Source organism: Coregonus clupeaformis, chromosome 27 (genome assembly GCF_020615455.1).
Source record: "Coregonus clupeaformis isolate EN_2021a chromosome 27, ASM2061545v1, whole genome shotgun sequence".
Classification (NCBI taxonomy): domain Eukaryota; kingdom Metazoa; phylum Chordata; class Actinopteri; order Salmoniformes; family Salmonidae; genus Coregonus; species Coregonus clupeaformis.
The window spans coordinates 28,836,923-28,863,677 of NC_059218.1; the positions used below are offsets into that span (position 1 = coordinate 28,836,923).

The window sequence follows — 26,755 nt, forward strand, 5'->3', positions numbered from 1 at the left end:
AAGTGTCCGTCCAGTGCCCGGGCAGGAATAGGAGGTGTCAAACGGAGGTTCTCCAGTCCCAGTTGGCGTGCCAGCTTGATGTCCATTATGTTGGCTTCGGCGCCAGAATCCACCAGAGCAGCCAGGGTGTGAGTTGAGTCAGGAGGCGGAGGTGAACTTGCAGCAGGGGTTTGCGGTCGGAGGACTGGATGGTCATTGAACTCAACCGGACTCCCCCTATGCCCGGTGAGCTTCGGCCCTTTAAAGGGCAGGTTACCACACGATGTCCATCACCTCCACAATAGAGGCAGAGGTTTGAGGTGAAGCGTCGCTGGCGCTCTGCAGGAGTGAGAGAGGCTCGCCCAATCTCCATAGGCTCAGACTGATCAAGCTGAACTGGGTGAGTGGCAGTAGATGACAGGAGCCCAGTCGGATCTCTCCGAATGCCGGTAGTAGGTGGACCTTGGCGCCCCCTCTCACGACGACGGGTCTGTATCCCTCTGTCGATCCTGACAGTCAGTGCGATGGCTTCATCAAGAGTGGAAGGCAGTTCATGGGGAGACCAACTCGTCCTTGATATAGTCAGCCAAACTATGGAAGAACGCTGCCCACCAACGATGGTGTGTTCCAAGAACTTCGTCTAGCCAGGGTTCGGAAGTCGATGGAATGGTCTGCGACTGTACGTCTGCCTTGTCGAATACTGAACAGTTCACGAGACGCCTCTGCGGTTGGTGAATCCAGGTCAAACACCTTCAGCATCTCCTCGGCAAACCGGTCGAAGGTTGCACATGCGGGGGTTTGACGTTCGAACTCTGCTGTTCCCCAGAGTCGAGCTCGGCCCGTCAGGTGAGTGATGGCATACCCAACCTTAGCCCTCTCCGTGGCGAAGGTCCTAGGCTGCAAGGAGAACTGAAGTCGGCAGCTAGTCAGGAATGGCCGGACCTGGGTAGAATCGCCGTTGAACCGCTCGGGGTTTCCAATCTTGGGTTCCGGAGCAGCGGCTGCAATGACCGGGCAGGTAACTCGGGGCAGGGCTGGTGGGCAGACTGGCTGGGGTCAGGTTGGTGAGGAGTTGAATGATCATGGCGAGTTGTTGTTGCTGCTGCTGGGACTGCTGCTGGTGCTGCTGGAACTGCTGATGCTGTTGGTAGCCGGCCTGAAGCAGAGAGGTGATGTCGCCGCTCATGCGGCCTAGCTCTCTCTCGGTGTGTTCCAGGCGTAGCATGGCGGTGGGTTGCTCAGGTTCTTCGGTTTCCATGTCGGGGGAAGTGTGCGCTGAGTCCATAATGGTCAGATCGTACTGTCACGGTTCAGACAGACGACCAGAGGACCACAATTGCGTCACACCAGAAAGTTTATTAAACTTAAGGGGAAAGGGATGTAGGGAGTGAGTGAAGGCTCCAGGGGTTATCCCGTCCGATGTGCTGGGTCTGTGCCTCCCCCCAGTGGCAGCGATGCGTCCGATGACGCCGATGGTTGGTGGTCCAGAAGTCCTGGGGGGGGGGAGGAAACACAGACACAACGGGGCGGAATGAAACCAGGCAGCAGTACAGTTCAAGGGAAATCCACAAAACGTAGTAGCAAGGCAGAAGGCTGGTCAGAGTTACCGGGATTGAAGAGTAGTCAGGAGTCGTAATGGCAGAAGCAGGTCTGGATCTCCTGAGGCAGAAGAGTATCCAAAAACCAGGCAGGTCCGGGGGTCACAAAACCAGGGTGAGCCAGAAGCGCGAGCAAACCGGTTCCGGGTGTGAGCTTTGCAGACGATCTGACACAGGAGAGCTGAAAGACAGGGCTATAAATACTGGGAGAGGTTAGTGGGTAATGCAGGCGCAGCTGGCAGAGTAATTAGAGCCGAGCAGAGCAGGGACAGGTGGAGCTAGTTAGGCTGAGTAGAGAGAGAGTGGTGAGCAGAGTGGAAACAACTTAAGGTGGTAACCCAGTGGAGTGAGAGGGCTCATGACACTTATATCAGACAAATGACAGTAATAACAAATTGGGTTGGGTGCTGCAGGTACAGTGGGGAAAAAAAGTATTTAGTCAGCCACCAATTGTGCAAGTTCTCCCACTTAAAAAGATGAGAGAGGCCTGTAATTTTCATCATAGGTACACGTCAACTATGACAGACAAATTGAGAATTATTTTTACAGAAAATCACATTGTAGGATTTTTTATGAATTTATTTGCAAATTTATGGTGGAAAATAAGTATTTGGTCACCTACAAACAAGCAAGATTTCTGGCTCTCACAGACCTGTAACTTCTTCTTTAAGAGGCTCCTCTGTCCTCCACTCGTTACCTGGATTAATGGCACCTGTTTGAACTTGCTATCAGCATAAAAGACACCTGTCCACAACCTCAAACAGTCACACTCCAAACTCCACTATGGCCAAGACCAAAGAGCTGTCAAAGGACACCAGAAACAAAATTGTAGACCTGCACCAGGCTGGGAAGACTGAATCTGCAATAGGTAAGCAGCTTGGTTTGAACAAATCAACTGTGGGAGCAATTATTAGGAAATGGAAGACATACAAGACCACTGATAATCTCCCTCGATCTGGGGCTCCACGCAAGATCTCACCCCGTGGGGTCAAAATGATCACAAGACCGGTGAGCAAAAATCCCAGAACCACACGGGGGGACCTAGTGAATGACCTGCAGAGAGCTGGGACCAAAGTAACAAAGCCTACCATCAGTAACACACTACGCCGCCAGGGACTCAAATCCTGCAGTGCCAGACGTGTCCCCCTGCTTAAGCCAGTACATGTCCAGGCCCGTCTGAAGTTTGCTAGAGTGCATTTGGATGATCCAGAAGAGGATTGGGAGAATGTCATATGGTCAGATGAAACCAAAATAGAACTTTTTTGGTAAAAACTCAACTCGTCGTGTTTGGAGGACAAAGAATGCTGAGTTGCATCCAAAGAACACCATACCTACTGTGAAGCATGGGGGTGGAAACATCATGCTTTGGGGCTGTTTTTCTGCAAAGGGACCAGGACGACTGATCCGTGTAAAGGAAAGAATGAATGGGGCCATGTATCGTGAGATTTTGAGTGAAAACCTCCTTCCATCAGCAAGGGCATTGAAGATGAAACGTGGCTGGGTCTTTCAGCATGACAATGATCCCAAACACACCGCCCGGGCAACGAAGGAGTGGCTTCGTAAGAAGCATTTCAAGGTCCTGGAGTGACCTAGCCAGTCTCCAGATCTCAACCCCATAGAAAATCTTTGGAGGGGAGTTGAAAGTCTGTGTTGCCCAGCGACAGCCCCAAAAACATCACTGCTCTAGAGGAGATCTGTATGGAGGAATGGGCCAAAATACCAGCAACAGTGTGTGAAAACCTTGTGAAGACTTACAGAAAACGTTTGACCTGTGTCATTGCCAACAAAGGGTATATAACAAAGTATTGAGAAACTTTTGTTATTGACCAAATACTTATTTTCCACCATAATTTGCAAATAAATTCATAAAAAATCCTACAATGTGATTTTCTGGATTTTTAGTTGACGTGTACCTATGATGAAAATTACAGGCCTCTCTCATCTTTTTAAGTGGGAGAACTTGCACAATTGGTGGCTGACTAAATACTTTTTTTCCCCACTGTATGAGAGACAGATACTACAGCTAACAGAGTAGACCAGTTTCGACACATCCCTTCTAACACACCTCAGGCTTGCCCTCATACCTCAATTCAAATCAATATGGATATGGAATTTACATGATACGAACAGAATGGGACACTCCTCTTATTGCCAATGCCTCAAACATAGTTTGAATGGGAGTTGGAATATGTTGCCCCTAGACACTGATCCAAAGCTAGTTTGCCAGCTTATTTTCAGAGTATGCAGCAGCAGTAGCATTGATGGAGGACTGATGAAGGACGTGCGGTCACACATTGATGACGTCACCATCTTGATCTTCATCTCTGTGTGTAGTTGTCACATTAAATACAGGGCTTGTGACCTGCTCGTAACACTCATGCCGCGTTTGAAACAACTGGGAACTCAGGTCAAATCATGACATCAGTGATCTTCAGGTCGGAAAGTTGGAGCTCTGGAAAGAGGCCCAAGTTCCCGAGTTGGAATTCCGAGTTGGATAACCGTTCAAATCGATTTTTCCCAGTTGGAGCTCGTTTTCTTCCGAGTTCCCAGTTGTTTTGAACGCACTGAAGTCAGAAGTCGAAGATTTCCGAGTTCCGAGTTCCTAGTTGTTTTGAACGCGGCATCATTCCAACGTCTGTGTGTCAGCCATTTTAGTGTGTCACTCAGTGGAAAATGGGCCGTTTAATGTCCTACTTTGTTCTTTTACGGCCCCACCTTCAGGTTGACTTGGTTTTTATGGGAGAGAAACAATTAAATGTCACGATTGCATTAAAGAAAGGGCTTGGCTTTTCTTGAAATAGCCTTGATTGTTGTATTCCCATAGGCCTGCCCACTGCTTGGTCAGAGAATGTAGCAGTGATAAAGAGGTGTGTTCTAGAAGGTATAATAACAGGTTAGGTTACCTAAGTCTCAGTGTTCACCATTCTGTACCAACAAACAGAGCACACCATGCACTATGCAGATGCCAACAATTGGGAAATTAACCAATTGGCATAGACCTCAGTTCATTGCACACCTCTCGTAGATCCTAGTCTCAGATTACCTACTATTTACCATAAACAAGACTCTGCAGTTTCAGTTGGCCCTAAGTCAAACGGCAACACATTACCCAATAACACCAAAGCATGTTTTTCTTGTTGGACGTGTAGCTGATGAGACGGCACAGTGGAGTATACCGGTTTGAACTCGCCCAACACGGAATCCCAGTCCAGAAATGATAGACATGGATTGGCTACATGCAGTTTGACATCGTAGGACATTTTCTTTGGTTTGTTTATAAAAATGAAAGGAGGAAACCCTCTAAGTCTGAAGGAAATGAGGAACTATAGAGATCCCTAGATAAGACTGGACTGCCTTGTCTGTTTTGTCTGGCCTGTATTAGCTCAAGGTTAACTCCAATGCTACAGAAACAAATTCTGGATTCTACTAATATTCTATGCCTATACAGTGCAATCGGAAAGTATTCAGACTCCTTGAATTTTTCCACATTGTTACGTTACAGCCTTATTTTAAAATGGATTAAATTGTTTCCCCCCCTCATCAATCTACACACAATACCCCATAATGACAAAGCAAAAACAGGTTTTGAGAAACAGAAATATCACATTTACATAAGTATTCAGACCCCTTACTCAGTACTTTGTTGAAGCACCTTTGGCAGCGATTACAGCCTCTGGTCTTCTTTGGTATGACGCTACAAGCTTGGCACACCTGTATTTGGGGAGTTTCTCCCATTCTTCTCTGCAGATCCTCTCAAGCTCTGTCAGGTTGGATGGGGAGCGTCGCTGCACAGCTATTTTCCGGTCTCTCCAGAGATGTCTGATCGGGTTCAAGTCCGGGCTCTGGCTGGGCCACTCAAGGACATTCAGAAACTTGTCCCGAAGCCATTCCTGCGTTCTCTTGGCTGTGTGCTTAGGGTTGTTTTCCTGTTGGAAGGTGAACCTTCGCCCCAGTCTGAGGTCCTGAGCGCTCTGAAAGCAGGTTTTCATCAAGGATCTCTCTGTACTTTGCTTCGTTCATCTTTTCCTCGATGCTGACTAGTCTCCCAGTCCCAGCCGCTGAAAAAAATCCCCACAGCATGATGCTGCCACCACTTGCTTCACGGTAGGGATGGTGCCAGGTTTCCTCCAGACGTGACGCTTGGCATTCAGGCCAAAGAGTTCAATCTTAGTTTCATCAGACCAGATAATATTTTTTCTCATGGTCTGAGAGTCCTTTAGGTGCCTTTTGGCAAACTCCAAGCGGGCTGTCGTGCCTTTTACTGAGGAGTGAATTCCGTCTGGCCACTCTACCATAAAGGCCTGATTGGTGGAGTGCTGCAGAGATGGTTGTCCTTCTGGAAGGTTCTCCCATCTCCACAGAGGAACTCTGGAGCCCTGTCAGTGACTATCGGGTTCTTGGTCACCTCCCTGACCAAGGCCTTTCTCCCCTGATTGCTCAGTTTGGCCGGGCAGCCAGCTCTAGGAAGAGTCTTGGTGGTTCCAAACTTCTTCCATTTAAGAATGATGGAGGCCACTGTGTCCTTGGGGACCTTCAATGCTGCAGAAATGTTTTGGTACCCTTCCCCAGATCTGTGCCTCGACTCAATCCTGGCTCTACGGACAATTCCTTCGACCTCATGGCTTGGTTTTTGCTCTGACATGCACTGTCAACTGTGGGACCTTATATAGATAGGTGTGTGCCTTTCCAAATCATGTCCAATCAATTTAATTTACCACAGGTGGACTCCAATCAAGTTGTAGAAACATCTCAAGGATGATCAATGGAAACAGGTTGCACCTGAACTCAATTTCGAGTCTCATAGCAAAGGGTCTGAATATTTATGTAAATAAGGTATTTCTGTTTTTTAGGATTCAGGATTTTTATTTATTTAACCCATTTTAGAATAAGACTAACGTAACAAAATATGGAAAAGGGGAAGAGGTCTGAATACTTTCCGAATGCACTGTGTATATATATGTATATTGAGATGTTTTACAGCTCTTCCACTTATGTTCTCATATATATATACACTACCGTTCAAAAGTTTGGGATCACTTAGAAATTTCCTGGTTTTCGAAAGAAAAGCAATTTTTTTGTCCATTAAGATAACATCAAATTGATCAGAAATACAGTGTAGACATTGTTAATGTTGTAAATGGCTATTGTAGCTGGAAACGGCTGATTTTCTTAATGGAATATCTACATAGGCGTACAGAGGCCCATTATCAGCAACCATTAGTCCTGTGGGATGCTGACCTATGCAGAGTTGCAAAGAAAAAGTCCAGTGTCTGTGATCTTTTATCTATCTTAATCTTTTATTTTTATTGGCCAGTCTGAGATATGGCTTTTTCTTTGCAACTCTGCCTAGGTCAGCATCCTGGAGTCGCCTCTTCACTGTTGACTTTGAGACTGGTGTTTTGCGGGTACTATTTAATGAAGCTGCCAGTTGAGGACCTGTGAGGCGTCTGTTCCTCACACTAGACACTCTAATGTATTTGTCCTCTTGCTCAGTTGTGCACCGGGGCCGGAAGTGTTTATCCGACTGGATAAAAAAAAGACAAAATGTCCCCACCCCACATCTAAAACCAAAGTTGTGCCCATGTTCAGCATTGTTGACTATCTTGGCAGCTTGAGGGAAAGGGGGCAGAAGGGATGGTCTCTGTCTTCTGTTGTTTCAAATATGCTGTGTGTAACCCCTCATTCATAGCAGTGTTCAGCAACCGATACTTGAAATTATGATATAGCATCAATCAAGTGATGCCATGATAACCTGATCTAATGGCTACATATACAGTATGATGGTATGGGATTGTCAACCATCAAGGCCAAAGGTCATGATCTGCTTTGATTGATATTGGAGAAGTATGCTCTAATGCACATCCCTTTGAAATGTAATTGGACACATGTTGAGGATGGTCCTTGTGAAATAAGATAGTGGCATAGCGCTGTGCTTGTTCTTATTGTACTACAGTACGGTCCACTGTATTGCATTGGTTACCAAACTTGTTCGCATTGTGACCGAACTAAAAGCTTTCGAATGTTCTTGTGACCCGCCAAATAAACAAAACCTTGTTTCTGGTTTTCTGACACGACCCAAGAGACACTTCCTTCCCACCATTTTGGAAACCCAAATGGAATATCATAACACCATGGATGTTTTACTTTTCTTCCCCTTTTTACTTCCTCTTGGCTCCCCCGCTGTGATGAGTACTATTGTAAACACACAAACTTGACCGACGTCTCTCTCCGGCCCCTGTTTTCTCACGCCTGTCTCATGGTACGAGAAGTTCTCTGTGGGATATGTGATGAGACTGAGAGCCTCGAGGAAAACTAGGAAGTGTGGGAAATTCCTCCAGCCTTTCTGGGGAATTGCATCACTGGGACTTGGTGGGAGTGATTGGCTGGCTCCTTGGCTGTGAGCTAGGGTTCAGAGAAAGGCTGTGTTTGACAACACTTTATATTACACTGATGTTATTTCGGGGTACATGTGGATGTGGTTAGAGTAGATATGGATTTGATTATCTTGTATGGCTTAGGTCAGTATTCTGTAATGTACTGAGCCCAGGTACTGTACATTCGCTGCTTATTCTCTAACACAAAAGTGTTACAGCTGCATGTTCTCTTCAGTCAGGTTGCTCATTAAGTATTCTAGACCTTTTAGGAACAGTGGAAAATGTAGTTCATCTGACCACTTCTAGAAAACACAGTAAGAATGGAAATATGGGTTGCCAGATATACTGTAGCCACATGTTTTTCTATGCCACTCAATCAGGGATAATTGGGAGAGCCAGAGAAGGAGTACAGAGTTCCAGCAGTCAAAACAACATATTTTCCAGAGTTTCACATCTTCCATTTCCCCCTGCTTTTCTCTTGCGGTCTTCTGATGAGTTTGAGCCAATCTTAGGTTCACTGAGTCCAAATAAACATTCATAATGCAAATTATACTAATAATGCAAACTCTTTTCATAAATCACTTAAATCACTTAAAGTGCTCCCTGGAACAAGTAAATGGTATTGACGATCTCACTTGACTATTCCAAATATGGTACAGCTTCTACCCTCTCTGACTGTCCTCAACAGTTGGCCTGGTAATTGACGGGATGGAGGAAGTGAGAATTTAGAAGAGGTTAAAACTGTGAAATATGTTGAAAGGCTGAGAGGAAATCCTGTGTCATTGACTCCTACCTCAGCATGCAATCCCCTCAATGTGGTTACAGCCAGGACATTGGTTTCATTAGAATAATGTGTTTTGCAATATTGTTTAAAAACGAGTATATTGCTCTTGCTGCATGCTTTTATATGTTTGCTAATGTTGACTGTTGACTTATCAACCTGTGTGCAAAAATGATCACCACCACATAATTTTTAATGGCCTGCTAGAGTTCAACACACTGACATGACTTGTAATCAAGTTATATTGAGTCGAAGGACATGTTACAAAGTGTTTTACAGCTACAATGTGCCATCTCTTTGCTCCTGAATAACGGCATTGTCTTCCTCGTCCAACTTTCACTTCCTATATTCTCCTGAGGTGTCAGATATCATTAATTTACTAATTAATCCAATGACCTTTGACTTTGGTATTAATTTCCCCTGGGGAAAACTCTTGACCTTGCTGCTCTGGTAGTGTGGTACAGCTTCTACCCTCTCTGGAGAACCTCTATACCAGGCGGTGTCAGAGGAAGGCCCTCAAAATTATCAAAGACTCCAGCCACCCTAGTCATAGACTGTTCTCTCTGCTACCGCATGGCAAGCGGTACCGTAGTGCCAAGTCTAGGTCCAAAAGGCTTCTCAACAGCTTCTACCCCCAAGCTATAAGACTCCTGAACAGCTAATCATGGCTACCCGGACTATTTGCATTGCCCCCCCCACCCCACCCCATCCCCCTCTTTTACGCTGCTGCTACTCTGTTTATTAATTATGCATAGTCACTTTAACTCTACCCACATGTACATATTACCTCAATTACCTCGACTAGCCGGTGCCCCCGCACATTGACTCTGTACCGGTACCCCTGTATATAGCCTCCCTACTGTTATTTTTATTTTACTGCTGCTCTTTAGTTATTTGCTTTTATTTTTTTACTTAACACTTTTTTTATTTTACTTTTTTCTTTCTTAAAAAAACTGCATTGTTGGTTAAGGGCTTGTAAGTAAGCATTTCACTGTAATGTCTACACCTGTTGTATTCGGCACGTGTGGCAAATAAAATTTGATTTGATTTGATATCTTTGTTTCAAAGTACCACATCCTTAACCTTCATTGTCTTTACTAGTCAGGAAACAAGTGAAAGGTTTCACTGGTCATGAATTCTGTATTGTATTGCATCCAGAGAACAATGCTATCATTCTTCACTTGTTTATCAGATGATACAACCCTTAGTGTGTTTTGATGCTTAGCCCCTCTGCCAGCTGGCCTTGGTTCCCCTCTAATGAAGTGTGGTCAGGCACATGGCTAGTGAACTACTCTAATGCTGTATATGCCTCATGGAAGGTTGCACATGTCTTTGATATCAAGAATCTATCCATGTCTTATGATTAGGGCTTGGACATGTAAAACTCCTGGCCCCATTTAGGATCACCATGATGTAAGTTCTGGCGCTGTACTAATCTTGTACTGTATGGTATTTCTAGGTGAATCCTCTGCTGGAGGCCTTTGGCAATGCACAGACTGTGATGAATGACAACAGCAGTCGCTTCGGGAAGTACATTCAGCTGCGCTTCCACAACTCCTCAGGTGTGTGTGTGTGACGGTTTATTCATCATCTACTGTGTGTACTTATGTTCAAATGTGTTTATTTATACACTGAATGTATGTGATGATTGCATTGATACGACAGACATTACATGTAGCATGAGCGTTTCATGTGTTTTAACACTGATCCTGTGTGTGTCCGCGTGTGTATGTGTGTGTGTGGTGCTGTGCTCTAACAGTAAAAGGAGCTAAGATCAACGAGTACCTCCTGGAGAAGTCTCGTGTGGTCCACCAGGATGAGGGCGAAAGGAACTTCCATATCTTCTACTGCATGCTGGCCGGCATCTCCCCAGACGACAAAGACATGTATGGACTCCTGGATCCCACGCAGTACAGGTGGGTCCACTGTGATGTCATCGTTCTGCAACGTTTCCTCCACAGGTAGCGATGACTCTGTGAGGTGCAACAGAGTGACTGTGGTCCGGGAAGTTAGATAGTACCACAAAGTGTCATAGGTCACACTCTCAATATTATTATTTTTGTTTTGTTTTTCCTGACATAAACCAAGGTGTTTGTTTTGGAAGTCTGATATCAAGGCTTAATGTTCCTTCCTGCCTTTTTTGGTTCTTATGGCGTATACAAATAGCGACCACACAGTTCTCAGTGTTGTACAGTATGTGTATGCTACTTGTATTTCACTTCTTCTTGACAATTGAACAGGCCTAGGCCTGGAGTGAAATGCTAGGTATTTAAACAATGTGATGTTTGTAGTTCCCTAAGATACAGTGCAGTTTTGTGCCCTACGATACAGTGCAGTTTTGTGCCCTACGATACAGTGCAGTTTTGTGCCCTACGATACAGTGCAGTTTTGTGCCCTACGATACAGTGCAGTTTTGTGCCCTACGATACAGTGCAGTTTTGTGCCCTACGATACAGTGCAGTTTTGTGCCCTACGATACAGTGCAGTTTTGTGCCATACGATACAGTGCAGTTTTGTGCCCTACGATACAGTCTAGTTTTGTGCCATACGATACAGTGCAGTTTTGTGCCCTACGATACAGTGCAGTTTTGTGCCCTACGATACAGTGCAGTTTTGTGCCCTACGATACAGTGCAGTTTTGTGCCCTACGATACAGTGCAGTTTTGTGCCCTACGATACAGTGCAGTTTTGTGCCCTACGATACAGTGCAGTTTTGTGCCCTACGATACAGTGCAGTTTTGTGCCCTACGATACAGTGCAGTTTTGTGCCCTACGATACAGTGCAGTTTTGTGCCCTACGATACAGTGCAGTTTTGTGCCCTACGATACAGTGCAGTTTTGTGCCCTACGATACAGTGCAGCAATGTAGAAGCCTCAAAGTGTTTGTCTATCAGATATGCATAATGCGTTAACCATCATGCCTCCTTCATATGTAGCCTATGTGTGTGTTCTTATCTGTGCGCACTCATCAGATCTGTATAAATGTGTTTCTGTGGCTATGTGTCTGTCAGGTATCTAAATGGGCGGTACGGCTCTGAGGACATAGTGAGGAAATGGGGGGAGAAGTACAGTGAGGTGTGTAACGCCATGGACATGGTGGGATTTGAGGAACAGGTAAGACCTCTCACTGGAAAACTCTCTTTCTCATCCATCCTTTTTACAGTATGTCAGCCATAAAAGCAAACTCATATCGTCCATAGTGCCATGGGCTGGGATTTCACATGTTCTCCTTGAGTAGAACATCTGAATCTGATTGTACTTTAATGTTGGACTAATTGGTTGATTGACTGATAAACAAATTGTTAGATGTTATTGACCAATTGATAAATGACCAATTGATTGACTGATGTATTGACTGACAGATGGACTGATTATATATGTATATGTTGTGTCATCAGGAGAAGGTAGACATGATGACTATCCTGGCAGGGATCCTGTCTCTGGGAAACATCATGTTTGAGCCCACAGAGACCGACGCGCTCAGGGTCACTGGCAAGTCCATGGGCTGGCTCAAAGCCACAGCCGTGAGTCTACATCCTCCTCTACTCCTTCTCTGCCATTCTTTATTTTGCTCTCAAGGAAATGGCTAGTCTGACACAGTGGCAGTATAAATTATTACGAACGTAAGAGGATGGTACCGCTAAACCAATAGGTTAATGAATAAGATAATGAAAATTGGTGGCTACAGAGTACATTTAATTACATTTGTCCTAGTTTGGTAGCAGCATCTGTTAACGTTAGCAATTTCCTTATTGACCTGTTGGTGTTTTCCAAGACGGCAGTTAGCATTTTTTCCCCTTTCCTCCATAAATGTTCATCAGTGGGATTGACATAACGAAATAGAAACTACAATAACAGTTCGAATCAACAGTTTACAGGAGAAGAGTCCATCTGATAGTGGTTTATACAGCAGAAGGAAGTGGTCCAACGACTAAGCTAGGGAAATAAACTGACTGCATTATCAGTCCTGAGTATACATAGTAAAACAAACAGGGGGATTTTTGAGGCAATCACTACAGTACTCGCCTTACAAAATGACCTCTGACCTTTCTAACATGGGCAGCTGCTGGCTCCTGGAGACACAGTTTAGACACTTTTTGTGTGTGTTTCTTGGTGTGCTTTTCAACTAGTTTGGGTGTGTGCATGATATTGACAAGTTTTACTGTGTCTGTTTGTTTGTGTATGCATAGATCCACATGCTATTTAAACAGGTGTTAGTGTGTGTGCGTGCATGTGTTCGCACACTCGCACTGGTCATGTGCGTGCCTTCTATTTAAACAGGTGAATGATTGCCCCCTCCTCCATAGTCCCTCCCCATTAGCAGCCCTCCCAGGCAGGCAGTGGCGGTGGCAACATCTGGCCATCTTAGATAAGACACAGGGCCTTTAAAAGGTCACAAGGGGCTATATTTGGAGTTTAATGGAGTGGTGCAACCAGCAGGGGAGATTAGAGCATGCTACCAGCAGGGGTGATTAGAGCATGATAACAGCAGGGGGGATTAGGGCACGCTAACAACAGGGGGGATTAGAGCACGCTAACAGCAGGGGTGATTAGGGCACGCTAACAACAGGGGTGATTGGAGCACGCTAACAGCAGGGGTCCGACCACTGTAATGGCTTCTCCCTTAGTGATCCTAATGCTAAACTGTTAATCTTTGGTTCCTAACTATCCACTCACTACTACTGACTACTACTGGGTATCCAGATATGAAGCAAATGTATAGTTTGAGTGAACTATACCTTTTGAGGGCTAATAGTAAAAATCTATAGCATTAGGACTGTTTCCCCTTTTTTGACATTGATTAATTGAAAGTATCGCTGTCTGAGGATGATCTTTGTGTGGCAGGTTTTGGCATGCCTAGCATTGCCTAGCAATGCCATGACCTTAGCTTTGCATGTTCAGTAGTGCCACGTCTGGGCTAAAAGGGCCTTGGGGCTGGGTTATATAGGAGCTATTGTGTGTAAGCTTGTGTACTTTGTACACTTTCTGTGTAGGCCTATGTTTTTGTATGTTAAAGGGATACTTCAGGATTTTGGAAATGAAGCCCTTTATCTACTTCCCCAGAATCAGATTAACTCGTGGAAACTATTTGTATGTCTCTGTGTGCAGTTTGATGGAAGTTGCTGACTAGCATTAGCGCAATCTAGTGCAATGACTGGAAGTCAATGGTAACTGCTAGCATGCTAGTAGATACCATAGACTTCCAGTCATTGTGCTAAAGCTAGTTAGCATTCACTTGCGAAACTACCTCTAACTTCCTTTATACTGGATGCAGAGACATAAAAATGACTCTGGGGAAGTAGCTGAAGGATCATAAAGGATCATTGCCAAAATCCTGAAGTATCCCTTTAATATTTGTGTGTGTTTGCCTTCTCAGGGTCAGTTTGGGGTGCAGGAGGAGGAGTTGCTGAGGAGTCTGACCTGTACTCTGTCTGTGACGAGAGGAGAGGCCATCCGCAGGCTGCACAACCAGCAGCAGGCCGAGGGTAAGGAGAAAAACACTGGTTCAGAATCAACTTCCCTTACCACCATCAACTTAGCCATTAGAAAGGAGGGCCTGGGTCAGGGTTAACCACCATGGATACTAACTGTTGTTGTAGGGCCTCTAGGGCCCAGTTTCATCATTCATTTGGGTTTTCCATTAAACTGGAGAGCACACAGTTTGTGTACATTCCTGGCAATGCTAGAACAGTATGAAAGAACATTACAGAATACGGTTTCATACAGTAAATGTGCGGTGTCTTACTAATGCCAGCCAGTGATGTCCCTAAGATATTGGACAGATTTGTGTTTTCACCCTAATGGTTGAGGTTAGGATTGAGGGAGGGTAAGCTGACCACAACTTCCTCCTAGTGTGTTTAAAGAAGGCCCATGTCTGTCTGACCAACCACTGTAAATTGTATTGTATTTATTAAGGATCCCCATTAGTTCCTGCCAATGCAGCAGCTACTCTTCTTGGGGTCCAGCAACATTAAGGCAGTTATATACAATTTAAAATGTTACATGACATTACATTTCATAACACTTTACCCAACACATTAAGTGTGTTCCCTCAGGCCACTATTCTACTATCACATGTCTACAATACAAAATCCATGTGTACGTGTGTGTAGAGTGCGTGTCTGAGTCATCCGCATACCTAGACACACTGGCTTTACTCAAGGCCAGTGGCAAGTCATTAGTAAAGATAGAAAAAACTAAGGGGCCTAGCCAGCTGCCCTGGGGAATTCCTGATTCTACCTGGATTATGTTGGAGAGGCTTCCATTAAAGAACACCCTCTGTGTTCTGTTAGACGGGTAACTCTTTATCCACAATATAGCAGGGGGTGTAAAGCCATAACACATACGTTTTTCCATCAGCAGACTATGATCGATAATGTCAAAAAGCCGCGCTGAAGTCTAACAAAACAGCTCCCACAATCTTTTTATAATCAATTTCTCTCAGCCAATCATCAGTCATTTGTGTAAGTGCCGTGCTTGTTGAAGGTCAATCCCTATAAGCGTGCTGAAAGTCTGTTATGAATTTGTTTATAGTAAAATAGCATTGTATCTGGTCAAGCATAATTTTTTCCAAAAGTTTACTAAGGGTTGGTAACAGGCTGACTGGTCGGCTATTTGAGCTAGTAAAGGGGGCTTTACTATTCTTGGGTAGCGGAATTACTTTTGCTTCCCTCCAGGCCTGACTGCTTTAGCGTCAATGGGAGAGAGAAAAGAAACTGAAGCTCAAAATGGAAATGCTATTAATCATGTTTTCAAGATAATTTTACTCCATTAATATGTTGTTGTCGTGTGTTTATCTGCAGATGCCAGGGACTCCATTGCCAAAGTGGCTTATGGGAGAGTATTCGGCTGGATTGTCAGGAAAGTTAATGAACTGCTGGCTCCCAACGTTGACTTTGACGTTGAACTGAATGAAATAGGTCAGTTTAAGGGAAACTTTAAGGCTTCGAATGTACCAAAACTCTTAGTTTCGTCTTCTCAAGCAGAGATGGTCAATATCAGATTGACCATTCTATTTTCTTGTTCTATAATACAGGTATCCTTGACATTTTTGGGTTTGAGAATTTTGCCGTGAACCGTTTCGAGCAGCTCTGCATCAACCTGGCCAATGAACAGCTGCAGTACTTCTTTAACCACGTAAGTGTAAACATCAGTGCACAAAGAAGTAGCCCTGTAATCTTGGGTCCCTTAGAAGTGTTTTTCTATTTAAGTCCCCTAAAATGACAGCCTGTAGGGTTTGTTAACGTAAGACCCAAACACTTAAAAGAAACACGTGGTCAGTGTTAGTAGAGGAACAGGAATCTGAACATAGTCTACAATTGGTTCTGCTTTTTGAAATGGCTATACATGCCTATTTAATTGTCTTGTTTTAAATGTTATTTTTCAGTGGAAGCCTTCAGAAAAACATGTACATTTAGGTCAGCTGGCCTACAGTACATACAGTGAGCTCCAAAAGTATTGGGACAGTGCATTTTGTCTTGTTGTTTTGGCTATGCACTCCAGCACTTTGGATTTGAAATGATACAATGACTATGAGGTTAATGTGCAGACTATCAGCTTTAATTTGAGGGTATTCTTATCCATATTGGGTGAACCGTTTAGAAATTACAGCACTTTTTGTACATAGTCCACACATTTTAGGGGACCAAAAGTATTGGGAAAAATTCACTTGTGTATTAAAGTATTTGTCATATATTTCTTTCACACAATGATTACATCAAGCTTGTGTCTCTACAAACTTGTTGGATGCATTTGCTGTTTGTTTTGGTTGTGTTTCAGATTATTTTGTGCCCGATAGAAATGAATGGTAAATAATATATTGTGTCACTTTTATTGTAAATAAGACTAGAATGTTTCTAAACACTTCTACATTAATGTGGATGCTACCATGATTATGGCTAATCCTGAATGAATCGTGAATAATGATGAGTGAGAAAGTTACAGAGGCATAAATATCATACCCCCCCCAAAAAATGCTAACCTCGCATGTTATTGTAATGGTGAGAGGTTAGCATGTCTTGGGGGTATAATAATAATAATAAATAATAATAATATGCCATTTAGCAGACGCTTTTATCCAAAGCGACTTACAGTCATGCGTGCATACATTTTTTTTGTGTATGGGTGGTCCCGGGGATCGAACCCACTACCTTGGCGTTACAAGCGCCGTGCTCTACCAGCTGAGCTACAGAGGACCACAACGGTATGATATTTGTGCATCTGTAACTTTCTCACTCATCATTATTCACGATTCATTCAGGATTATCCGTAATCATGGTAGCATCCACATTAATGTAGAAGTGTTTAGAAACATATTATATTCTTATTTACAATAAAAGGGACTCCAAAATGACACAATACATTATTTACCATTAATTTCTATCGGGCACAAAATAATCTGAAACACAATCAAAACAAACAGCAAATGCATCCAACAAGTTTGTAGAGTCACAAGCTTGATGTAATCATTGCGTGCTAGGAATATGGGACCAAATATAAAACCTTTGACTACTTTAATACACATATAAGTGAATTTGTCCCAATACTTTTGGTCCAATAAAATGGGGGGACTATGTACAATAAGTGCTGTAATTTCTAAACGGTTTACCCGATATGGATGAAAATACCCTCTAATTAAAGCTGACAGTCTGCACTTTAACCTCATCTTTATTTCAAAGTGCTGGAGTACAGAGCCAAAACAACAACAAATGTGTCACTCTTCCAATACTTTTGGAGCTCACTGTACTGAGTGCATGTGATGCTGGAGTTAAAGACACACAGTCTACTTTTACTAGTCACACTGCTGTGGACCACACTCTACTAGGAAACATGACACAGTTTACCTTTGGGGCCTGTCCATGTGGACACTGAGTATATTGGTTCAAAAGTAGTGTATACATGTCCAACAAACATCCACAGGTATCTGGTACAAATGCCATAGGAAAAAGAAGACAAATACCCACAAACGGAGTATATTTCCTGATATACTTGACTCGCACGTTGATAAACATGACACCAGTTTAGGAAGAGCTTTATTTTCTCTCTTAGGCCTGAAATGTGAGACCTCACCACCACATTATTACCAGCCATCAAACCTCCCTGTACCCTGGTTATTTTGGGCCTACAAAATGTTTATAGGGAAGGGGATCTGTGTTTAATATCTTGTTCTTCTTTCTCAAACGGCAGCACACATTTTCCACTCTGTCATTTGCAGCTTGTGAGGGCTTCTGGGGGGGGGCGGGGGTAGAAATCTGCTTATGATTATTTAATAGTGTCAGATCACTAGACTACAACTGCATAGGGCTTCAGGGCTTCTTTTGGCGTTTTTGTGACTGAAGGCCACACGCAATTGAATGTGCCATCTTCTAATGAAATGATTGGGCAAAGCATATTTATCCAATGAAAAATTTTCCCCTGTGACCAAAGCTCTTGTGAAAGAAACTGGAAATACCTGCTGTCCTTTTGTTTTGAGTCATTCATGCGTCTTTGTATGCATTTGTCATCCTGCAGCACATCTTTCTGATGGAGCAGAATGAATACAAGGAAGAGGGCATCGAGTGGGAAACCATCTCCTTCAAAGACAACAAGCCTATCCTGGTAAAAAGACATCCTATTTTTTCCCCTCATCACTTACAGTAGTACTCTTTTTCCCTCTCAACCTTTTTTCATCCCCCTTTTACACCCTTTCTCTTTCTCTCATACTTTTTTCGCTCTCTCTTTCACTCTCTTTACCTCCCCCCTCTCTCAGTAATAACACAGACAGGTTGTGTAAACCCAGTGTGAGTCTGGCAGACATAAAAGAACAGAACGTAGTGACGGCGACCCCAGGAAGGGGAAATGCTGACAGGGCAGTGTTCAGTCACATGCCAGTAGCTTAATAGGCACTTGAGCTTTTAGCCTGTGGCATCATCCTCTTGTCTTCATAGAAGCCACTGGGTTCATTTGGCAGAAAATGAAAAAATATTGTCCCTGTTCATGGCTGAAGGTATGAGTAGAGCCAGTCGGTAAGTTATGGGATAAGATGGACACATTAGGAGTTGTGGGAAGAATTCTAACTCGAGTAAGGATTGGACCCTAGGGTGAGTAATGCACAACCTGGATCCACAGGTAATTTGCTGTGTACCCACTCTCAGTCCTAATGCCTACAGAGCACTATAAAACTTCTAGAGCATTTTACAGTGTAGGGGCCCTAGTCAATAGATTGGGAAACAAGGTTTTCAGGATAACAAATATTCTCCTTGTACTGTGAGAATGTCTGTTTTAAAGTTATATGAAGTTGTGTACCATGTTTTGTTTTACCCAGTTAACAATTGGCTAGATGAACCCAAATATGCATTTTCAGAAATGTATTTGTTTAGGTGTTTTTCCTTGTCTCATAAACAACTAATGTGTGTCTCTCCCGCAGGACCTGATCCTTACTAAACCCATTGGGATCCTTTCTCTTTTGGACGAGCAGAGTGCCTTTCCTCAGGTACGATAGTGGTCTCCATACACCCATACATCTTTGTATTAATCAGGATTGTGGTCAATTCTATTTCAATTCCACTCAATTCAGAAAGTACACCAAATTCCAATTGGAATTTCAGTGTACTTCCTGAATTGACTGGAATTTAAATGGAATTGACCCCAACCCTGATATTAATTTATGTGTATTAATTCTAATCTCTTGTCCCTATTTGTCCCCTCAGGCATCAGACAGAGACTTTGTGGACAAGTTGAACAGTAAATTTAAAAGCAGTCCACACTATGAGGTGGTACGGAGTCGCAGCCCCCTCTTCACTGTGGTTCACTATGCTGGGAAGGTGAGGTTACATACCCGCCTTTATAATAATACTTTATAATGCACTATGAGTATTGATATAGGCCATTATAAGCTATTGTTTACAACTACACTTATACTACATTATGATTGCATTATAACTCATTATGAGTGTGTTTATGGACTTCAAATAAAGTGTTAGTGAATTCGGTCCTTCCTGTGTCCAGGTCCAGTATAACGGAGGAGGCTTCCTAGAGATGAACAGAGACACCATCCCAGCCAGCATCAGAGACCTCTTCATCAACAGTGTCACCCCTCTACTCAGTGTCCTCTTCGCAGGTACGTGAGGTTATCTGAATGTTTCTGTGTTCTACAGCTCTATACTTAGCCAGAAATGACCCAGTCTATGGCTTTGTTATGTTTTTATTGCTGATGCTTACTCACTGATTATGTACGTTTTTTTACACAGTGATTGTTAAACTGTAGCTATTAAATCAGTTCTGTAAACATGCTTAACATCAATCAGAGCTGATACAAAATGACGTGGGCTGGTTTCCAATGAGGGTTTGTGGACAAATACATCCCCTGACCACCTCTTAGAAAATGATGTAGTACGCATGTATAAATAATACATGCTTACTCTTATCTGAACACACCACCATAACATGTACAGACTCTGGTTAGTTTGAGCATTGTTCTAGTTTAAAACATTGATCACAGTCTGTCTGGCATCTCACATCTAATATTCATGCGATTCATATTTTATGTATTTTCAGCCACTATCTCCAGGACAGGGACCTTGATGCCACGCAAAGCCAAGGTAGGCACTGTAGATCATAAAATATTCTGAATTGTTTTTACAAAGCGCAGCAGAATATGACATCGATTCTGTAGAATATACGATTATTGGTAACTAACAGCATGGTCATATTATGACCTTTCTTACACTGCAAGTCAGAGCCAGAAAGTGGATGTTTGGGGGTTTAAAGGATGTTAATACTTTTTCCTTTAGCTCATGCAAAAGGCAGATGACAACTTTAACTCAACTAGGAAACAGTCTGTGGGGGCCCAGTTTAAGGTAAGATGGGAAGTTGACTTTATATAGCACATCTGGATTTATAAACCTCTTATTTCTGAGCATTTGGTTTCATAATGATGTCTGAGCACTAAGTATGAACAAAACTGAAAATCCTTGTAAATATGCCTACCTATAGACTGAACTGCTGTAAAATAAAGATGCAAAGATAATGGTTAGTAATCTCCACTGTGTGTATGTGTGTCTTCCTGCAGCACTCTCTGGCTGTGCTGATGGAGAAGATGTTTGTGGCCAGTCCTCACTTTGTTCGCTGCATCAAACCTAACGGCAACAAGCTTCCTGACCAGGTGGACAACAAAAGGGTCATGGACCAGGTGAGAACCAATATATCATATACAGTGCTATGAAAAAGTATTTGCCCCCTTCCTAATATTCTCTACTTTTGCATGTTTGTGATACTGAATGTTATCAGATCTTCAACCAAAACCTAATATTAGATAATATAATATATAATATAATATGCCATTTAGCAGAAGGGAACATAAGTGAACAAATAACACAACAATTACATATTTATTTCATTTATTTCATAAACAAAGTTATGCCACACCCAATTCCCCTGTGTGAAAAAGTAATTGCCCCCTTACACTCAATAACTGGTTGTGCCACCTTTAGCTGCAATGACTCCAACCAAATGCTTCCTGTAGTTGTTGATCAGTCTCTCACGTCACTGTGGAGGAATTTTGGCCCACTCTTCCATGCAGAACTGCTTTAACTCAGTGACGTGTGGGTTTTCAAGCATGAACTGCTCGTTTCAAGTCCTGCCACAACATCTCAATTGGGATTAGGTCTGGACTTTGACTAGGCCATTCCAAAACCTCCAATTTGTTGCTTTTTAGCAATTTCATGTAGACTTGATTGTGTGTTTTGGATCATTGTCTTGCTGCATGACCCAGCTGCGCTTCAGCTTCAGCTCACAGACGGATGGTCTGACATTCTCCTGTAGAATTCTCTGATACAGAGCAGAATTCATGGTTCCTTCTTTTAAGGCAAGTCGTCCAGGTCCTGAGGCAGCAAAGCATCCCCAAACCATCACAACACCACCATGCTTGACCTTTGGTATGATGTTCTTACTGTGCAACGCAGAGTTTGGTTTTCACCAGGCATTACTGGAACCATGTCGTCCAAAAAGTTATACTTTTGAATCATCTGTCCATAGAACGTTCTTCCAAGTGTCTTGATGATCATCCAGGTGCTTTTTGGCTAACTTGAGTCAACTTTTTGGATGAGATGGGTCCCATTATGCCTGGCGAAAACCAAACACTGCATTCCACAGTAAGAACATGCACAAATATGCAAAAGTAGAGAAAATTTGAAATGGGGCAAATACTTTTTCATAGCACTGTATTATTTCAGATACTGTACTCTAGGCATATCTAACCAGGTAGCAGCCAATGCTTTAGTATTTCCCCTAGCTAGATTATTTCCTAGGTGGGGTGCACAGGCCTACAGATACAACACCAGTACTTTTGTGCCCTCAATGTTTAACCCTTTTTTCTGAATAATCAATGCTTTCAAAAGCTAAGCAAAGGTGCATTACAAATGCTATGTGAACGGTGGATAATTGTCAGTGCTAAAAGTTATATCTATAACACAGTATTGACCCTTAGAGTGTGGATTGAGCAAACTTCAGAGTCAGGGTTGTGTTCAATAGGCACGAAACTGAAGAAATCGGACTGAAACTGTCTGAACTTGACCAATAAGAAATGCTTGATTTCCTTTTCCGTAGCAAAGCATTTTGCTATGGTGTGTCCTAATGAACACGACCCAGTCCCCAGTATGGCGATCAGTGGTTGGCTAAGCAGCAGCAGTAGCAGGGTCTAGGTCAGGGCCGGCGTTATGGGTGGGCCTTAGAGGGCTTGGCACGCCCTACCGTACCTCTTTGCCCATCCAAATAACATATTGAAATATTGAGCATTTATTTGACCGAGACGGGCGCCGACAGAAAGTCTCATCAATCTCAGATAAAGCATCCGAGTGAGCGAAACAGCGCCCCTCTGTCTCAGTATGTGTAGACCACGTATCTGATTCTGTCTGGACCAAAAGAGTATGGCATTTCATACTATTTCTGGGCAGACAGCATCAGATACATGGGCTACATATAGTAAGACAGAGGGGCGCTGTTTCGCTCACTCGGATGCTTTCTCCTGTGAGAGAGTTTCAGCAGAGCAGAAGAGGCGAAGCGAAAGGGCTCACTCTCGCATAAATCTGTCCAGAATAAGCCCAATGTGTTTCTATAGGCATAATATGTAGACCTAAAGCCTTTGGAACAACGACTCCCATTGTTAGGGCGGAGACATGAGCATCTCGTCATTATAGACAGCTCTCAGGTTTCAGACTGTTATGATAATGGCTTCCCCTAAAGTAAATTGATGTTTTGCCAAAATTATATAATTACTACTGTCTAAATAAAAACATAAAAAATACTTCACCTGAGAGCATGACTTAGCCACAGAGGATCATTAGATTGTTTATTTTAAAAAATAGCTGTGTATTGTTTCAAATCATAAGTGTGTAAGCCTATGCTTATTTGGGAATCGTGCAATTTGGGCAGCATGAATGGCAATATGTCTAGCTGATTGAGTTGTGGCTGTCAGTGAAAAGCATCTAAAATACTGTATATGTGAAGATAATGTGTCTTGAGTATAATTTAAAATGTTGCAACAAGAAGGAGGGGAGGAGTGTGTGATGAAGATATGGCATGTCTCTCTCTAGAATGCTACCGCACGGCAAGCGGTACCGGAGCACCAAGTCTAGGTACAAAAGGCTTCTTAACAGCTTCTACCCCCAAGCCATAAGACTCCTGAACAGCTAATCAAATGGCTACCCGGACTAGATGCACTCAGCTCTCCAGAATGCGCTTAGTGGTCTCCCGCCAATTCTTGCGCCTTCATGGTTTCATTATGTGAATTGTTTGCCCTTTGATTGTTAAAAAAAAAAAACAATTACATATGTCACCAATAGGCCTAGTAAATGTACCGTTAATCCCCCGTTACATAAATGTATGTTACAGTTCTCATTCTCAGAGTGGAAACATTGTTTAAAAAAAACAAAAAAAAACGTGCCCGCCTATTTAAATCAAAGGCCCGTCTAACGGATTTGTTCTGGTGCCGGCCCTGGTCTAGGTACTAGGTTAGTGGGTCAGTGTGTGACTGTCTGATGTTCATAGGAAGTGGATTTGGCCCCAGGGGAGGGTTAGTGTAGCCCTGATGGCACAATGAAGCCGGTCAATACCCTGCCCTGTCGGTGAACACTGCTGTCTAGTCTGACACCAGGGGTCTTTCTTCCCTCGCCTCTCCTCGTCATCTGTAGTCCATGCCTTTTAATTGTTTGTCTAGGGCTGAACTGATATAACAGTACAATGCAGTATTGACGGTGGGGGGACTATGGTTAATTACTGTGAAATTGTGGTAGATAGTCTGTGTTAAAGCTGATTAAGGAATTATTCATTACATATGTGGGTCATTCCACAAATAAGGTAACTTGAGAAGTGTCATAAAGAGCACGTTCAACTTCATCTCAAGAGGTTAAATAAAAATCCAATAGTAAGTGCCCATTAAGTGCCAAATAAAGTAACAGGGTTGACCATAACAGGGTTGACGATTTCTTCTTAAATTATTCATAAATCCACTTGTGACAGGGGGAATGGAAGCTTGTTGTGTGCAACAGGGAGTAGCATTTGAATGCATGTTTAAAGGTCTAGCCTGTCTATCTATGGGTAACAGTGTTGACGTGTTATGCTCGGCCCACTCAGTTTACCTTCACAAAACACCAGAAAATGACCAAAAAGAGTAGAACCAGCTCACCTGCTTTTACTCTATGATTTATTGAACTATTAAAAAATATTTTCAAAAGAGAGTTCAGTTCACATAACAGGGTTGACCTTAAAATGAGGGACAGATGTAAATGAATCACTGATCACATGAAATAAGTAATAATCTTCAGAAATGACTTTGTCAAGCAACAAAATAACTAAAGCTTTACAATGATGGTGAAACTTGGATAAGTGTTTTGGTTAAGTGGGTTAAAATCTTCCTAGAAGTGATACAGGGCAGATTTGTTATTTATTTATTGAATTCTCCATGTGGTCTATACTAAATGTAATATAACATGCTTTTCAAATTCAATATTGGTGCACAATTTCTTCTTAAAATATCGAAGGGATGCAAAAGGCACTCTTTTCGTGGAACGACCCATGTATTTATATTGGTTATATTTGGCGTAATATACAGATTTTTACAATGTTCATCATTGAGATCTCTGTGCTGTAGCTCTATTGCCCTCCATAAACTAGACTAGTTGAAGACTAGTTCAAGGCTAGGTCAAGACTAGTTCAAGGCTAGGTCAAGACTAGTTCAAGGCTAGGTCAAGACTAGTTCAAGGCTAGGTCAAGACTAGCCAAAATAGTTGTCATTCTAAAGCTACTTGACCATCTGTGATTTGTGCTTTTTAAACAATAATCACTCCCCGTCATCATCATAACTGTGCCTTATGTTACATTGCCACCTGCTGTTCAGCTTTGACATTGCATTTAGTTTCAAATAAGTCCAGTAGGTCTCTAATATGGCCATCAATTACATCTGATTCTGCTTGGGGTATGTGGAACATATTCAAATGATAACTAAGGATAATTAAATATTTCCAGCTAAGATACAACGGCCTGCTGGAAACCATCAGGATACGAAGAGATGGCTTCTCCTGGCGACCGTCGTTCAAAGAATTTGCTCAGAGGTGTGTGTGTGTGAATGTATATATTTTGTATCAAACTTTGCATTATCTGCAACATAGCTACTATCATCTTGGCCAACACACAAACTTGCATGCATGATATTACTGTGCACTGCAGTTTTATTTTCGCCGCACCATGCTAAACTCTTTTGTCTTCAGATATAACATTCTGCTGATAAAGCCAGATTTACCACTAACCAAGGAAAGGTATGTATAAAGACACTTTCACTCATTCCAGCAATTTTAAAAAGATAACATACACCAACATCACGTTGCGATATTTAACCGAAATTTGTAGCTGTACTTTGTTACATCTTATCAAATGTAACCTGTGTGGTTTGTGGGTGTTTTTCAGCTGCATGTCCATCCTCAACACTACTGAGATACATGGCTGGAAGTGTGGGTAAGGCTACAGTAGATGCTCTTGTTGTGTTAAATGAATTGGCTAAGAAAATGATTTGCCACAATCAGTCCTAGAAGACTAACTTACTTACTCCTGAATCTTCCTGTAACAAAGCTTCCTTTCATAATATGTCCATTCATCAAAGCATGTCATTCAAGTTATACTCATCAGATGTTTCATGCTTTTATGCTGCAGGTAATAGTGTTGATAAGATTTCAGTTTCAAGACATTTAGGTAGCTGCCTCCATTGACTTATGGGAACACTCAACACTATTAATTCTCCCAGATTTCAACTCGTCTACTCCAACATTCAATTTGTAGTCTTATAAAACTATATCAGTCAACTGAAAATCAGTCTGTCAAAAGCAGCTCATTCTTCAGTTAACAGTTTAGTGTTGTCATTGGCTTGTATTGGGAGGTCAGCTCAGGGTTTATATTGAGTAGAGATCTTTATCTCAATTGCACACTTTCACCCTCTTGGTCCCCTGCTCTTGCTTTCTCCTGCTGTGTTGTTCTTTAGAAATGTCCCAGAATTATGAATGTGGCTTAATGATTACTGGAGTTAAGTGATAATCTCAATCTTTCTCGAATTTCCTCTCTAATTTAACAGTGCTCTTTGCCCTCTGCAAATAGTGCTTAATATCTATGAACGTTGTTCAAACATACTCTCTCTATCTCTCTCAATATGGCAGCTCGTCTCGTCTGTTCTTTAAGTACTGGCACCAGGAGGAGTTGGCCAGGCTGTTGGAGAGACTGGGCAAGGCAGCACTTGTCATCCAGAAAAGTAAGGGTCACTCATACATAGTATCTGGAACATAATCTCTCAAATGTCTGTCAAACAGCTTCATTGGCCTCTGTGAGATGTTGCTGCTTTGAAACTCATGCCTGAGGCTAGAAACCCTCGCAGGTAGGTAGACTAGGTTATTATCATTGAAGTAAACATTGTTTAATAATGTCCCATCATGATGTATTTCAAACATTGCCATCATCAAGTTACTTGCAGTTTTAAGTGCTACCTGCAGTCTTTGTGTTGCAAC

General features: G+C 42.7%; 1 protein-coding gene across 1 annotated transcript in view; it reads left to right on the forward strand.

Moving 5' to 3' along the window:
* LOC121541711 (myosin-IIIb) overlaps positions 1 to 26,755 on the forward strand; it is a 51,871-nt gene that overhangs the window by 17,637 nt on the left and 7,479 nt on the right. The window contains exons 5-22 of the mRNA XM_045208117.1: positions 10,192 to 10,294; positions 10,492 to 10,648; positions 11,744 to 11,846; positions 12,131 to 12,256; positions 14,110 to 14,218; positions 15,536 to 15,652; positions 15,769 to 15,869; positions 18,243 to 18,329; positions 19,138 to 19,203; positions 19,421 to 19,534; positions 19,719 to 19,830; positions 20,268 to 20,311; positions 20,504 to 20,569; positions 20,782 to 20,901; positions 25,233 to 25,318; positions 25,475 to 25,522; positions 25,671 to 25,718; positions 26,411 to 26,502. Of these exons, the coding sequence (XP_045064052.1) occupies positions 10,192 to 10,294; positions 10,492 to 10,648; positions 11,744 to 11,846; positions 12,131 to 12,256; positions 14,110 to 14,218; positions 15,536 to 15,652; positions 15,769 to 15,869; positions 18,243 to 18,329; positions 19,138 to 19,203; positions 19,421 to 19,534; positions 19,719 to 19,830; positions 20,268 to 20,311; positions 20,504 to 20,569; positions 20,782 to 20,901; positions 25,233 to 25,318; positions 25,475 to 25,522; positions 25,671 to 25,718; positions 26,411 to 26,502 (1,699 nt within the window). The remainder of the gene's footprint in view (positions 1 to 10,191; positions 10,295 to 10,491; positions 10,649 to 11,743; positions 11,847 to 12,130; positions 12,257 to 14,109; positions 14,219 to 15,535; positions 15,653 to 15,768; positions 15,870 to 18,242; positions 18,330 to 19,137; positions 19,204 to 19,420; positions 19,535 to 19,718; positions 19,831 to 20,267; positions 20,312 to 20,503; positions 20,570 to 20,781; positions 20,902 to 25,232; positions 25,319 to 25,474; positions 25,523 to 25,670; positions 25,719 to 26,410; positions 26,503 to 26,755) is intronic.